Raw genomic sequence first — 16,748 nt, forward strand, 5'->3', positions numbered from 1 at the left:
TTTCCTAAGGTGGATGACCTCACACTTTCCGACATTGTATTCCATCTGCCAAACCTTAGCCCATTCGCTTAACCTATCTAAATCTCTTTGCAGCCTCTCTGTGTCCTTTACACAACCCGCTTTCCCACTAATCTTTGTGTCATCTGCAAATTTTGTTACACTACACTCTGTCCCCTCTTCCAGGTCATCTATGTATATTGTAAACAGTTGTGGTCCCAGCACTGATCCCTGTGGCACACCACTAACCACCGATTTCCAACCCGAAAAGGACCCATTTATCCCGACTCTCTGCTTTTCCAAATGTCCCACTAAAACTAATTTTAATTTTGTGTAGTATTATATTTTAATAAAAAGTATCACTTTGAAGAAACTTTAAAAAGTTTGTTCATCTTTATTTCAGGTTTGCCTTTTCTCCATGTCAGAGCTCCAATCTTTGTTTTGTTCACTCTAACAATTTTAAAAAGTTAGAATTTTAAGAGCTTACTCACTTCCTAGTTTGCTGTCTGAGAGAACTCTGGGTTTTGAGTGTATGCTTAGACAGCCTGTCGCAGCAGCTCTTACAAGGGGATCCCCACTAAACTCCATTGAGTTGAATTGAATGTTGGAAAACCCGTAATTTTTGACACAGAGAATATGAGATCTTTGTGCGAAGCTTACGCCGCGGACTGCAAATTCTGGGCCAATGTATATATTACACAAACACATGAAAACCTTTAATTTGCCACTGGCAAATGAACTTAACCAACTAAGTTCAATATTTTTGTATATGGTTTCAGTGTCAGATGATAGGTTATAAACACACATTATTAACTAAATCTACAAACCACGCACAATGTAAATTAAAGATGATCAGCATTTAAAAAGGAACAGAACAAAGGGGAGGGAGAAGAAAAAAATACAACACAGCTACAAACACAGGAAGATCTTTCCATCTTGGTAGTGTCTGGTTCAACGCTGGTTTCCCTAGAAACCAATGAATGTGTAGAATAAGCTTTGTGAATACTGCAATACAATTACTAAATATATTTTATCACTGCAGAACTGATGTACAACCATTATAATGAGGAGATTTCATAGTTTGTTTGTGTGATTTGGTTACTTACCATGTTCAAGCACCAACATTCATACTTTTCATCATACAAAAGTGAAGCTTCCACTGATCCTCTGGCCCCAAAATCACGCTTCATAGTTACTAGATTTTAGTATTAACTAATTTTGCAAAGTTATTGAAACACAGATAAAGAGATTGGCAACATTTTTCATCATTGTGCTCATGGCCTTGTTTGCATTGACCTAACAATTCCATCTGCATGGGTGTTTAATAGTGCAAAAGTGGAGTCTTCACCACAATATTACTTAATACAGCACTATTCAACTTATATCACTAATACATATTTTACATGAGTTTTTCCCCCAACACAATTGACGAGTGAATTGAAATTAAACTTCTAAAGATTTCAAAATGTATTTTTTCATGCACAAAAATAACAAAGATATTGCATTTCAGAGTAATCATACTAAAGACATAAATGCTGAGATTTTGCGGGGTGTTTAGCGGGCGGGATCGGTGGCAGGTTGGGTGGGAAAGTGGTTTTTTTGACAGCGGATCAGGAACCCGCTGTCAACCCGCCACCATGCGCCTTTCCCAATGTTAGGTCTGCTGGTGCTGAGTGGACCCGACAGGCAGCGGCGGCGACCCAATTAAACTCGTTAGCATCTAGTTGACAGATGCTTAACAGGCTTTTTTTAAACTTACCTTTTGACTTTAACTGCATGACCATGGGAACGACATTGTTCGGGGACCATGGCTGTCACCCTGATGCCTGAGTTCAGTGGCCATTGCTCCAGCCGATTACTTGACAGCTTCAAATGTACAGTAAAATCTTCAATCTAACAGATTATCCCTTTCCTCAGCCACAAGCTGTTTCTCAGTCCATTTCCAGCACAGATTCTGCAGGCTTTCCACTCTTACCTCATTGGAGCGACTCTCTCACCATTGTCAGAATGTTTCTGTCATCTCTACTTCACCTGCCATCTATTCCATCAACATGGGTGTCCTTTATATTGTCTCACCTTGGTCCTCAGAATCCAAACACGATCAGCCCCAACACCAGCAGCACCAACCTTCTCCACAATCATCTGATGCTGCACAGGACATCAGCACCCGAGCACATTGCTGCCCAGGAGTCCAGGGATGGCCTCACTATGGCCAGATTTACTTCATTTGATGCTGTGCACCCTGACTGCCACAGGATATGCCAGGTTTGGCACCACCCCACACCAACACCATAAAGTATCCCTACAATGTCCAAGCCATTCCTTTCACACTCACCACCATTACCGGAGGTACCGTTATATCTCACCATTCACTGCAACTCACTAAGCCACTTCCAAAGGTGCACACTAATCTGTCCAAGAACAGAAAGGATCCAAAATAAAGGTTTCAATGTTTGATGGCACAGTAACAGAAACTTTACATGAACATTGGATAAAACACCCAAGTGGCTACCCTTGTGTGTTGTTAGTTGGCATGATTGTGCTAGGATGAGGGTGAGTGTGAGGGGTGGCTAGTGAGGTGGGGATGTGAAAATGTAGATAAGAGGGATGGGGGGAGGTACAAGTTGGTGTAAGGATGTGCAGGAGTAGGGTAAGGAAGGCAGAGTGATGGAGATGTGATGAGAGGCACAGGAGGAAGCTGAGTGTGGCTTTGTACTAACGTTTCGTTATCTACTGAGATCATTGAAAGATTTGTGCCACTGCACCCAGGTCCTCCTGACATCATTCCTGCTTGTGCCCTCCTGTACAATGTGCGATCAGGCTGTGTTAGTCTCCTAGTCTCTCCTCCACCCATAGGAAGGGAAGAGGACTTCCCTGCATGCTGTGACCCCCTTCCATAAGCATATGGAGGGAGTCATGGGAGAACTTGGGTGCAGCCCTGGATAGTATTTGCAGCACTTCAATGCTGTAGAACACTGACAAAACAAACATGAAAAATAAGGTGGCCATAGTCTCTTTAAGGAAATCGGCTCAAGACGCATCCTCAAATGACGTTACCTGACCCGTTCCTTCCAATTGGGCCAGGAAACATGCTGGGTAGATTTAACAAGCCCCGTTAAGGTAAGTTCACTTTCAAGAGTGGGATGGAGCCAGCAGCGGGGTCCGGACCCACCACCGACGTTGCCCGCCCCAGATCAGTCGAGGTAAGGAAAATCTTGGCCAAATATTTGGATAGTAATTTTCTTTTTGGGACTGAAAAAAAGAAAACCTTTTCCATTTTGTCGAGGCAGAATGGATACAACAGCCTTATAATATGAGTAATGAAACAACATTGAGAGAGAAATCATGTCTCATGTTTATATAACAACTTGCATTTATACAGTGCCTTTAACATAGTGGGCATTTCACAGGAGTGTTACCAAACAAAATTTGATACCAAGCGACATGAGAAGATATTCAGGCAGATGAACAAAAGCTTGGTCAAAGTGGTAAGTTTTCAGGAAAGAAAGACAGAGAGAGAGAGAAGTTTAGGGAGGGAATTCCAGAGCTCAGGGTTCAGCAGCTGAAGCCACGACTGCCAATGGTGGAGTGATTAAAATCGGGGATACGCAAGAGGTCAGAATTGGAGGAGTGCAGATATCTCGAGGGTTATAGGACTGGAGGAGATTACACAAATAGGGAGGGACAAAGCAATTGAGTGATTTGAAAATAAGGATGAAAATTTATAAAATCGAGGCGTTACTTAACCGGGAGCCAATGTAGGCCAGTGAGCACAGGGGTAATGGTGCGAGTTACGATATGGAAGGCAGAGTTTTGGATGAGCTTAAGTTTATGGAGGGTGGAAGATGGGAGTCTGGGCAGAAATGCGTTGGAACGGTCAAGTCTAGAGGTAAAACAGCCATGGATGTGGGTTTCAGCATCAGATGAGCTGAGGCATGAGCGGAGTCGGGTGATGTTACGGAGCTGTAAGGCGGCAGTTTTAATATGTGGATATGAGGTCAGAAGCTCATCTCGGGGTGAAATATGACACCAAGGTTGCGAACAGTCTGGTTCAGCCTAAGACAGTTGCCAGTGAGAGGGGTGGAGTCGGTGGCTAGGGAACGGAGTTAGTGGTGGAAATTGAAGACAATAGATTCAGTATTCCCAATATTTAGTTGGATAAGTTTCTCTTCATTTAGTACTGATGTTGGACAAACAATCTGACAATTTAGGAACAGTGGAGGGGTCGAGAAAGCCCCAAAAAATAACGCTTTCAAACAAAACTAAAAGGAGTAACAATGACCTTTACATCTTCTACAATCTGCATTTGTTCAGTGTTGTAGTTTGTACCGTACACTAGGAAATAATCAGGACAAGAGCTTGGATTTTAATATTCATTTGTAACATTGTCAGTTTCTGCTTAGTCAGTTGGCATCCCACCAAAGTATGCAAATGAGTTTTTGTGCTGCAGTGCAGATAGCACTAATGGTTATTTTTATTCAAGGGTTATATCCCTGGAGAAAACAAATAAAGGGAATGCAGCAAAATACAACATTGATATACGCACTAGAAGGCACACAGAACTGAAGAAACTTGCTCTCTTTGCATTCATGACTTCCCCTCTGTCAGACATATAATCTTCATTCCAAGTGTTTCTGCTCATCCGAAATGTATTAATACAAATTCTACAACATTCTAAAGGAGATGCAATTTTGCAATTTCAAGCACTACTGATTTTCCTTCAAGGATCTTAATAAATGCGCAATATGTTAAATGCAGTAACCTGTGAGGCTTGGAATGCTCATATAAATGTGCCACTGTACATGAGTCAGTACTTTTAAAAATTACTACAAGGAGTCCTGAAGACTTTTTTGTTGCCAATTTCGTCCGGTTCTCTAGGCATTGCTATCTTGCCAAGTATGGTTCCACGCATTTAAGTCTCGACAGTGAATATCCTTAGGTTATTAAACTGTGGGGGCTATTACAGACAAGCTCAATTATTCTTCCCCCTACTTTTCACACATACACATTTTTATCAAGGGTTGTTAATTAGAGTAGGAACCTTATCTGATTTTCCTCTCCCTAACCCCAGTTGCTGAGGCCAATTGCAGCACTACCCCTCCTGCTGTTGCCAGCATAAACCAGGCATTGGACCAGGGATCTTTTTGAACAGTATGGTTCAGCTGAATACTGGATAAAACCACTAAACTATCAGGGGAACTATGTCCGTAGGAATTTTGCGGCTCTTTCAGGCATCTCCGTTGTACAATATAGAAACCATTGTATTTAAAATACACTTACTAAGAGCACGTCACTTGTTTAAACCCTTAAAGTTTAAGAACTGGGTGAAGTAACTGGTTAGCTGGCATAGTGATATTGGTGCCCAAACTTTCACAGCCGGGCTAGGGAAGGAAAAATCTGCTTGGATTCCTAATCAGTGATTCTTGCTGGAAGGTAGATGTGTGTGTGCGTGCGCGTGTACGTGTGTGTGTATACACACGTATGTGTGGACATGGGTGATGATCTGGCTTAACTGTGGTGCCCTTCACATCACCATTTTACTTCACACATAAAAATTACCACTTTGGGGAGGTACTACAGATTAGCAAGCACCCAAGGAACTGTACCCCAGTACCACTCAATGACTTCAGGACAAAAGGGGAGAATAATAGACAGAAAATTAAAAGGAAACTAAAGAAAGGCTATGAGGTTCTGTACTTAGTTTACATCATTATATTGATCATTAGAAGTTAACATGTTGCATATAACAATGTAACAGAAGTTATAAATGCCTCCAAAAAAGAGTTAATAATCACTTCGAGAACTGTAAAGACAGTATTGTCCAAGATGACATGCAATACAAATAACAAACATGGTATTATGAGTTTGATAGATTTTGTGAAAAAAAATTGAAGTGCAAACTACAAATGGAACCAATTCAGCTTAATACTGCAAAATGTTTGTTATAGTGATAGAATCTGATAAGGCCCAGAAAATCGATGAGCATCCACTGAATCAGATAGCACCCATGGCCATTTGCAACCTAGTTACTCACCACGTTGGTGAAGTTTACTTGGTAAGGAGGGCACTGAATTTCTGGAATTGTTGACATTATTCAACTAAGTCTAATACAGCCCTACCCCTACAGAAAAAAATGAAGATTTAAAATAAAGGATACAATTTCCTGCAGCAGTGTAATTGAGAAGTTACGCCTGAAATGATGCCCATTCGATTTTGTCAGTCAATTTGCACTAAAATTAAATGTGCACCTAATTAGACAGCGGCGGAGAGTAAAAAATTAGCGTCATTACAATGTAACGTAAAAATGCCCTCCGCTTCTGGGATATATCGGATGGTTCCAGCGTGGTCCCGACTGTCAAATCTCTCTAAATTATGTCACATCACTCACTCACCACTCCTAATTTTACTAATAATACTCTCGTTAACTGGGTTGTAAAGAGAATGTTTTGCATGCTCTTCATAATCTATGTTCACTCAGTCATTGAGTATATTCAAGACAGATCGATAGGTTTTTGGATATTAAGGGAATCAAGGGATATGGGGATAGTGCAGGAAAGTGGAGTTGAGGTCAAAGATCAGCCATGATCTTATTGAATGACAGAGCAGGCTCGAGGGGCCAAATGGCCTACTCCTGCTCCTAATTCTTATGTTATGTCCATAAAAATGAGGTTATTTTTCTTGACTGACATACATTAGCATGAACGTATCGTATCACACTTCTTCCAAATATGTCACCCAGCGTGGTCTCATCATTTTAACAATCAATTTTAACTTCAACATCACTAAAAGTTTACAAAACCTCTGTTAATCTAAAGTTATGTATTTAGGGGCTTTTTAAAGCAATATAATGGCACTACAGTGGAGCTACACTCCACCCCCTGTGTATTCTATGATTTGTGTCTTGCTTGGGTCAAATGGATTAAATTTGAAGACACTGATGAAAAGACCTCTTTACTTGCCTATTGTACAATTTAATGATTGCATCCCAGACACAATTGAAGAAAGCTCCCAGTCTTTCATTGTGAAAAGATACTGATTTATTGATCCACATTTTACAGCTTGATGCATTAAATGAGCACACCAAACAAATGGTCTAAAAAGGATTGATCATCCTCAGTTGGTGGATTAATAATGCTAGTCTGCTAATCAGTGGATTCTTCATTATGGCACAAACCATTGGGCAACAGAACATATTCACAGATGTTTAACTGTAAAGTTACATCAATGTGATCACAAATTCGGAACGTGATGCTCACCTTGTACACGCTGCGATTTCAGGGCCATTGTGTCTCCCACTGCTGTTATGGGACAGGATCATTATTTTGCAGGTCCGTGGGCTGAAAACACTAAAGAAACATATTGGCCCTGATTTTGCAGCCCTGACAGGCGTGTATGAGATGCACACGCGCTTGTTGGGGCTGCGCAAGTTCTGGGTTTAGGCATGCGAAGCGCATGCGCCTTAACCCGGAATTTGCGATCTGTCAAGAACTCTCTTGAGTGATCGCACGCATCAGAAAGTAAATGCCCTTCGCGGGCGGAGAATTGGGCTATTTGCCCAACTCCTGCCCAGCAAATGCACTCGAAATGCTTACAACTGATAAAAGCAGGAGTAAGGCCTGCTTTTATCAGCATAAGACTTTTAAAGCACAGAGTACATTTTTTTCAATAATTTAAACATTTAAAATACTATTAAGCAACTTAAGTTTATTTTTTAGACCCTTTAGAATATGTAATTTATTTTTCAAAAAATAACATTTTTGTTTTAAATAATTAAATTCCATTTTGATGAATTTTATATGTGATTTTAATTTTTTCAAAATCTTAAGTGCTTGTGTGCTTTTGGTGATCCCAGGGAGGCTTACGAAGCGCATAGGCTGCTGGGATACGCAGGTCTCTACACAGGCCTTCGCACAGAGGTCCAGGACCAGAAGTCTCCGAAACTCCAGAAACAGGTATTTTCGTAGAAATTTTTGCAGTCGTAGGCACCCGCCCGCGCGAAGCCCCCATCCGCAATTCTGGGCCATTTGTGCTTATTTTCATCAGGACCCTATTTCTCATGCAATGGATCAGCTGATTTAAATTTATTATTACATTATTATAAGACCCCACAATGATGCAAATAGGGTTGAAATTGAGGATGAATTAAAAATAGTTAACATATTAAAGTACTTCCAACAGTATGCATTGGAGGTACTAAACTTACAACTTCGGCATCGCTAGCAAAGGAGGTCAAGGGCAGCTGAATGATTGTTAAATACAAGAAATATCCCGCTGGATTCAAAAAAAGTGACAAATTAAACCTGGATAACTACATTACTCTAACATCAGTAACCAGCAAAATAATGGAACTGATTAGGAACAAACATAAGGAAACATATATATGAGAAAAAACGAGTAAATGGCAGTTTTCAGTTTTAGAAAAGTCAGCTGCTACTTTACCAACTTCCACATTTTTTTTAAAGCAGTGGCATCTCAAGTAGACACAGGAAAGTTCTATAATGTAGTGCATCTAGAAAGCCTTTGATAAAGTTCTGCATGAAAGCTTCAGGCAGTGAGTTTCCTACCCAAGACTTGGAGGTGGATAGGAATTGACAGAGCTAGGTGAGTGATGTTGGACTGTGGAAATATACTGAGAAGCGTTGCATAGGGATCAATACTGCTTCTAATCTAAATAAACAATCTGGATTCAGAAGCACAATGAAAGTTGATCAAATTTGTAATACTAAACTGGGAGGGGCAATAAGAACTTTGAAGCGGGACTTATAAAAATAAATGCGCAAGTGGCCAGTATGGTAGATGGATTTCAATAGAGAAAGCTGCTACAAAATAAGACACGAGAAAGGGTGATATGTTTACTCAATGAATGGTATTGGACTACTTAGGAAAGGGATTGAAAGATAAACTCAGCGCTTGTATCTGCCTAAGCTAGAGCTAAATTTCCACTGCCATTATTTGGAATCTTACAGATTTAGAGAAGTTGACAGATGTAATGAAACAATCGTTCAGATAGAAGGGTTGGGAATGAAGACATCATAAGACTTAGAAATCTGGGAGAGTCTAGAGTTATTGAAGCAATTACTTGTGAGAAGACAGCACAAGGGATGGAACTTCCAACAAAATTCCATCATCTCACAAAATTGGAGAAGGTTCAAACAGTATAAATGGCTGAAATTATTATGGCAAGTCTAAGGCCAATCATGCTTCGTAAACAATACAATTTTGATTAGGTTTTTATGCCAGTTTAAAACATTCATTATTTATTAAGACATTGCTTTTCCAGTTCAATATTTACCTTGTCCATACAACAATAGCCATGGCAGACCACATACCATAACAACTTAAAGGTGTGAGGTGGAACAAAAGATTTCTGGTGGTTGCCTCTGAGCACAGCAGAATAAAACGCAACAACAAAATCCTTGGACGACTAATCGACAGGTTATACGAAAGTATTCGTTGTACCTGTACCAAGTTTGCAGACAACAGAGGGCTCATTATAGAAAGACTTGGATTTATATAGCGCCTTTCCAGACCATCGGACCTCTCAAAGCACTTTACAGCCAATGAAGTAGTTTTGGAATGTAGTCACTGTTGCAATGTAGGTAACCTGATATAGTGTTCTATGTGGAGGGATGAGTGACAGTGGATGATGTGACAGTTCAAAAATAAATATGTACCTTTATAGGGATGACGAAAACAATGGGGGTTGGGGGAGACAGAGAAATCCTGATCTTCTATGGTTGTTTCAATTATGACTTTTACAGCTTCGGAAGTTAACGACCTGCCTCAATTATGTCCTTTTCTCCCATTCACCTCCATTTTGGAGTTATTTTCTTGTACATCTTCTCCCTGTCCTTTCACTACCTTACTTACTTAATTCATACTCTTTTGTTGGGGAGTGTATGTTTTGTGATGCACAAGGCATCTCAACTATGCGAGACGGGCAGAATGGACCAGTAGATTTTTTTCCCTGTTCATTTTCATATGTTCGTAAGACTTTTCATTGCCTCACTGCCATAATCTTTGTATATCATTCCAGGTTTGAAAATAAAATGTTTACACTCTTTCTGTGACAGAAGTCAACAATTTTATCCCTATGTTTCCTTTTCTTTGCTTTTTCATTTTGTACACCCCTATAAAGGGCTCGCTTATCTTTGGTTCATGCCCACTCTAGAGACTTCAGCACATAATCTAGGCTGACGCTACAGTGCAGCACTCCCTCAGTACTGCACTGTCAGAGGTGGCATCTTTTGGATCATTAACCATCCCCGTCTGCCCTCTTGGGTGGATGTAAAGTATCAAATAGCACTATTTCAAGACCAGAGGAATTCTCTCAGTGCCCTAGTCAATATTTACCAGCATCACTAAAGCAGATTATCTGCTTACGTATTTCATTGCTGTGTGCAGGACCTTGACGTTGTATCGCCCGACATTACAACAGTGACTGCACTTTAAAAGTATTGCATTGGCTGTGAAGTGCTTTGGAATGTCCTGAGGATGTGAAAAGTGCAAAGTGTTTCTTTCAGCCAGTTCTAATAAAGGGTCAACACCCACAATGTTAATGTCTTTTCTGTATTTTCAGTATTTCTTGTTTTATTTTTAAAGAGATGGTTGGATGGGCACTTACAAGTGCAGTAACCTGCAGTGTTTCGGACCTAGAGCTGGTAATTGGGATTAGACTGGATGACCTTTTGCTGGACAGAGAAGATATAATAGCAAGTACTGCAGGGAATAGAATACAGCCAGGGTGATCTCCTGGACGAGTTTTGATCACCTGGATGGGTCGGAGAGGAATTTTCCCAGATTTTTTTTCTCCCTAAATTGGCCTGGGTTTTTATCTGCTTTTTGCCTCTCCCAGGAGATCACATGGCTCCGGTTGGGGTGGAGTGTCGAATGTTTTAGTATAAGGAGTGTCGCAGTTGTGGTGAGGTGGATTGGTTGGGTTGGGTACTCTTTGCCTTTCCGTCATTGTTCATAGGTTTATATCTTTGGGGCCCAGAAGAGGCGAGGGCCCAGGGGCAGCACGGGTCAGCCTACACTGCGATATTTGTGCACACTAGGTCTGTGCAGCAGAGCTGGATCCAGTCGTCTTGGTTAACCCTTGCCACTGGACCAAGACCTAGCTCTGTCAAACCCGTGTGGTGGCTGATGTGCAACGGCCACCACACGTTAAAAAAAAATCCACGCACAGGCATCTTCCACCCTTCAACATGTAGTTCTGGACCTGGAATATTAGGTCCTGCATTGAAACACCTGTGAACTCATCCCTTTTTGGCGTGGAAGCCAGTCATCCTCGATACAAGGGACCGCCTATGATGATGATGTTTTATTTCTGACTTTCAGTATTTGCAGTTTCTTTCTTCTTATTTATACTTTCATTACCGTGTTCAGTTCTGGTCATCAAGGCACAACGGAAACATTTAATTGTTAGAAGTGGTGCAGTGCAAGCCATGAATATATTCAAAAAGGAGTTAGATGTAGTCCTTACTATTAGGGGGATCAAGGGGTATGGCGAGAAAGCAGGAATGGGGTACTGAAGTTGCATGTTCAGCCATGAACTCATTGAATGGCAGTGCAGGCTCGAAGGGCCGAATGGCCTACTCCTGCATCTATTTTCTATGTTTCTATGAAGTTGATCAGTAGCGTCAGAGAATGTTGAGGAAAAGTTAGAAAAACTTAATGTCTCTATCCAAAACGGAAAAGTCTTGAGAAGTGACCTACAAAATACTAAGTGGGATAGAAAAGATCAATGTGAACCAAGGACATTGGTATAAAGTGGTCAAAGACAAGTTCAGGACAGATGCCAGGAAGTAGTAATTAATATCTGGGATGATCTTCTAAGTAAGGTAGTGAAGGCAAGAAAAGGAATCATTCAAGAGACAGATTCTGTGATGGAAAGATTATATATGCTTCTATGGGAAGATAAACTAGATGGGGCAATTGGCCTTACTCATCTGTATTTATGTGTGATTCCCAAAACATTCAAATAAAAACTTATATCCATATTGGAAATGAAGCTACATTAATGATTGCCAATGACATCTTTTGTCTTTTCTTAAATGAAGTTGTTTCCAGTCTTTAAATGCAGATTTTAAATCCACGAAGTGTGTGATTTTATTCTACAAAATTGTTATACAATGTACACAGCATACAAGCTTTAATTCTGTTGAGTTTAAATATCCCTTTGAAACAAATAAGAACGCTTTAAATGGAAGTACACTATTAAAATAATGTTCTCACTACACTCTCAATAGCTGAGGGGAATATAATAATTTTATTAAAACTCTTCAGCTCTGAATTACAAGATGAAAAGGCTAATTGATTTGTTGCCAGTCAAGTGACAAAAATGTGAAATTCAACTGTTGTACAGATCTTTACTTTCTAACGATAAAAGTACATATTAAAAATCAGCAGCTCAGAACTGTCATTTGCAATTTAGACTCAAACACGTTGAATTGAATTCAGTTTCAATCACAATTGAAACAGATATTGTACAACAAATGCCAACGCATCCTTAAAATAATTCATATCAAAATTAAGTTGCAAATATGTTCAATCTTGGGAGACAAAAAAAACAAGACCCCGCAACAAAATATTGTTTAATTAACTTTATTCGCCCAATGCACAAACCTCAGAGCTGTAATACTGATGCTTGTAGTTTTCTTTCTTCCATATCTAAGTTCTAATCCACATTGCTGTGAAAGGTCCATTATACAGTTAATAGCTGCACTAGACTGCCGCATGCAGCAGCATCATTCAATTACTGCTGAGTCACCGATGTGTGAAGAATCCCTGTGGATGATTGTATTTGAAAGGCTTGATTCGATTAGGACCTCTAAAGGGAAAAGAAAAGTCAGACAGAGTTTCAGGAGTACAAGGGACTTCAGCAATTGACAAAACTAGATTCAGTTTAATGTAAAACGGATAAATTAAACATAATTCAACACTTGCACATGCAAGCACTTTCTTCTTGAACAATTAAATGCTTTTGGTATTTCTAAAGGCGTTCCCCCACACCTCCAATTTCCCCCTCTTTTTTTTCCTGAATGTCCATGGGCTGCAACAGTCCTCTGCTACCTCATTCAAATGGCAACATTCTTTGTGTGATCTTAGACAAGACATGCCAGCAGATTATTCAATTGTGGAGAACACCACAGCAAAGTCTGTCCCCATGTACTTTGCAGCAGAGGTCAAGGGTTACTGATGAGGAACAGAAACACATGTTGCCCTCCCTAGCCAAGGGGGAAGAGGGCAACTGAGCCCTAATTGCTTCCCCAGTAAAACTTGATTGGAAATCAAATCTAGATCCTTCAAGTCTGTATAGTTTAGAACTGTACCACAAATGATGCATTCACCCAATAAGTAAATAGTTTAATATAAAAACAGAAAATGATGAAAATCTCAGCAGGTCAAGTAGCATCTGTGGAGAGAAACGGAGTTAACGTTTCAGGTCTTTGACCCTTCGTCTTCTGACAGCTTGATATAGCTCAGATTTGGTACTGTACATTTTACAAGCTATGACACACAAGTAAAACAATTATACAATTGCAAAACACACCAAAAACAGTAACCTACACTAAATATAACAAAAATGTGCAAAATACAATGAAAAATGTTGACGTGATTATTATTTAAATATTGCGTTGCAAGCTACTGCAATACTGACTTGTTCTTGTATCACAATTAATCCATGCTTAGTGAGTTTACAGAGTGATGTGATGAGCCACACATACTAGGAAGGTACAGAATCTAATCCTCAGTCTGTGTTGAGTGAGTTAATCTCAGTTGGGCTAGCAGTTGGGAGGGCTAGAACTGCCTTCAGCAACTCTGGGTTAAGGAGGCAAAAATCAGCTAAGTTTCCTGCCCCTGATTGTTATCCAGTGACTATGCTGGAAGTGTGTGTGGGAGTGCAAGTGTGGACAAGAGTAAACTCGGCTGTGATGGACCCAGTGGTTAAATAGACTATCGACAGCTATGATTTGGGCTCACACATATTGGCCACTTGGGTGTGGTACCAGAGGCTGATAAGCACTCGACATGTTGTGCTCCAAGTCAGAGTCGATGCCTGTGCAAGAGGAGGGGAGAAAAATGGTGTGGATTTAAAAAACAAATGTCCTAAACTGATGTGCTAGCTGAATATCTGACGGAGGATATTCTTTTATATAGGATACTTTAAATAAATTACCTAACAAGGCGCAGACACATCTTCTCTCGTGGGAATTCCTTAGGCCCCTCCACACTGTTATCGTGAGTCTCTGTTTCCAGATACACATCCAGACACATGCATAAACGCTGGATCTGATTGGTCAGCAGCTGATGGCCTGGTTTGGGACCCAGCAACTCCTTGAAACATACGTTAACTTCACCTTCTATAGCCTGAAAGAAACAATTCACACAGAAATGGTCAAAGTTAATACAACCAGACTCACCTGCTCACAAGTTTTAGGTATAATCATATTGTAATTATGATCGTGATCACTACATTACACTCCAAACATCACTTCATTGGCTGTAACCGCTTTGAGACAACTGGTGGTTGTGAAAGGCGCTATATAAATCCAAGCCTTTCTTTAATACATGTATAAACATTTCACACTGGGCAAGGCATACTTGCTTTAATTCAACCCACTCAGTAAATCATCTTAGAAATTGTCATCTTGCAAGAGCAAAATAAGTTTTTTTTCTTCAGATGTTGACAGATTTACCATGTATGTGCATTACTTCCTGTTTTTACTACTGTTTATCATCACCCCACCCCATGCCTACTGCAACTGCTGCATTATATTTATGGTTCACTAAGAAAATGCACACCTCAACTGTGGTGTAATCCTTCCCCCTCCCATCCCACAAAAAAAATGTGGAAATGCACCCGGATTGTCTGAGCCTGCTCCACACAACTCTTCACATGAATTCTCTAACACTGCAGTCATCTGTCCACACTCCTCCATGACACTAGTTCCTCACTACCAGTTGCTGGCATGAATCACCTCTTCTCCTTCTTTGCTTAATCTCAAGCTCTCTGCAACAACCTCACCCCTGCCAACATGTAATATTGTTTAAATGTGTATAACTGATTAACAACTGCAGCATATTTGACTGCAACTATCAGGCAAACTATATCACATAATGGCTAAACAAAATATTTAAAAGTTTTGGAACAACTTAATAAAGGCGTCAAAAATGTGATTGTATTTTCATTGCGACAATGGCTAAAAGATGGCCATGCCAGGTTTATAATTGAGATATGGGCCTCTAAAATTTAGCTCGAGCATCAAAAATGCTAGAGTATGGATCTATCTGCTATTTAACATTGCTTTTGGGTAACAGTGAAGATTTTAATTAGTTTTTTTGCCATAGCCAATCAACAACAGAGCACGCTTTCAGAAACATGCAGTTGCCACAAATTTTAACAATGACGCTGCATTTTAGTTCCAGGAAATTGTCCTGTCTGCAGAATCCACTGAGCTGCAGTAACGTTTCTGCATCAAAATTTAACTGCATAGTTCTATGCTTCTTTTGAACAGAAAGGAGCATGCTTAGAAAGCTGTAAGAGGGATAAATAGAAGGAAATATCAGATTTTCCATCGTGCTGCTGACAGTGAGTTGGAGGATATGCTGTTTTGTAGCAACAGGAACAATATACCATGAAACATAGAATGTATTCATACATATACAACACAATCGGAAATCTGTGGTGTTGTTCATAGACAATAATTTAAAAATATTTGCCTTCTGGAAACGCTCCCTTTACTACTCCCATACTCTAATTCTTTCTGTCACCCTCAGTGTCTTTATTTCTCTCCCTCCTCCTTTTCTGTATGCTGCTAGTGCCCTAACTTTGTCTCTCCATGTTTTTCTTTGGGCATTCTATATGTCTCTCACATTTTCTTTGTTCTTTTTCTGTATGTTTCAACAACAACTTCCGGTTATCTAGTGCCTTTTACATAGATAAAGTCTCCAGGCACTTCACATTGGAGTAAAAAGAAAGATGTGAGGAGGGGCGGCCAAAGCCTTGGGCAAAAATGTGCGTTTAAAGGGTCAAAGGAGGAGAGGGAGGTGGAGAGTCAAAAGGGTTTAAGGGAGGGAATTGCAGAGCGTGGGGACAAGATGGCTGAGGGTGCGACTGCCAATGGCGGGGCAAGTATGTGTGTGTGTGTGTGTGTGTGTGTGTGTGTGGGCATGCGCGTGCATGTGTGGTGGGGGGAGCTGGAGAGATGGATAAGAGCTTTCCAATGGAGTTGTGGGGCGTTATAGAGATATAGAGGGGCAAGGCCATGGAGGGATTTTGAACACGAGGATGCAAGTTTTCAAATCGTGGTGTTGGTGGACAGGGATCCAATGTAGTTTGGCGAGCATAGGGGTGATGGGTGAGTGGGACCTGATATGGGATAGGATACCAGCAGTAGAGTTTGGGATGAGTTGAGGCCTACAGAGGATTAGAATTGTTACATCTCGAGGTGACAAAGGCATGGACGAGAGATTCAACAGCAGATGCACTGAGGCTGGGCGGAAGCGGGTGATGTTATGGAGGTGGAAGTAGATGGTCTTTGTGATGGAGAGGATATGGGGTTGGAACCTCAGCTCGGGGTGAATAGATTGTCGAGATTGTGAACAGTTTGGTTCAACCTGTGATGGTGGCCAGGAAGAGGGATGGAATTTGTGATAACGGTATAGAATTTGCGGTGAGTACTGAAGACGATAGCTTTGGTTTTCCCAATGTTGGGGTCAGCACAGAAGTAATGGAATGATTGGGA

At 40.6% G+C, this 16,748-nt stretch overlaps 1 protein-coding gene across 2 annotated transcripts in view; it reads right to left on the reverse strand.

The window, feature by feature from the left end:
- Positions 1-12,587: 12,587 nt before the first annotated feature.
- thoc5 (THO complex 5) overlaps positions 12,588-16,748 on the reverse strand; it is a 67,759-nt gene continuing 63,598 nt past the window's right edge. For both annotated transcript variants that reach the window (XM_070887902.1, XM_070887901.1), the window contains 2 exons: positions 14,180-14,370; positions 12,588-12,829 (listed from right to left, as the gene is read on the reverse strand). In XM_070887902.1, the coding sequence (XP_070744003.1) occupies positions 12,766-12,829; positions 14,180-14,370 (255 nt within the window). In that variant the 3' untranslated portion in view covers positions 12,588-12,765. The remainder of the gene's footprint in view (positions 12,830-14,179; positions 14,371-16,748) is intronic.

The sequence above is a fragment of the Pristiophorus japonicus genome, chromosome 8 (genome assembly GCF_044704955.1).
Source record: "Pristiophorus japonicus isolate sPriJap1 chromosome 8, sPriJap1.hap1, whole genome shotgun sequence".
NCBI lineage: Eukaryota > Metazoa > Chordata > Chondrichthyes > Pristiophoridae > Pristiophorus > Pristiophorus japonicus.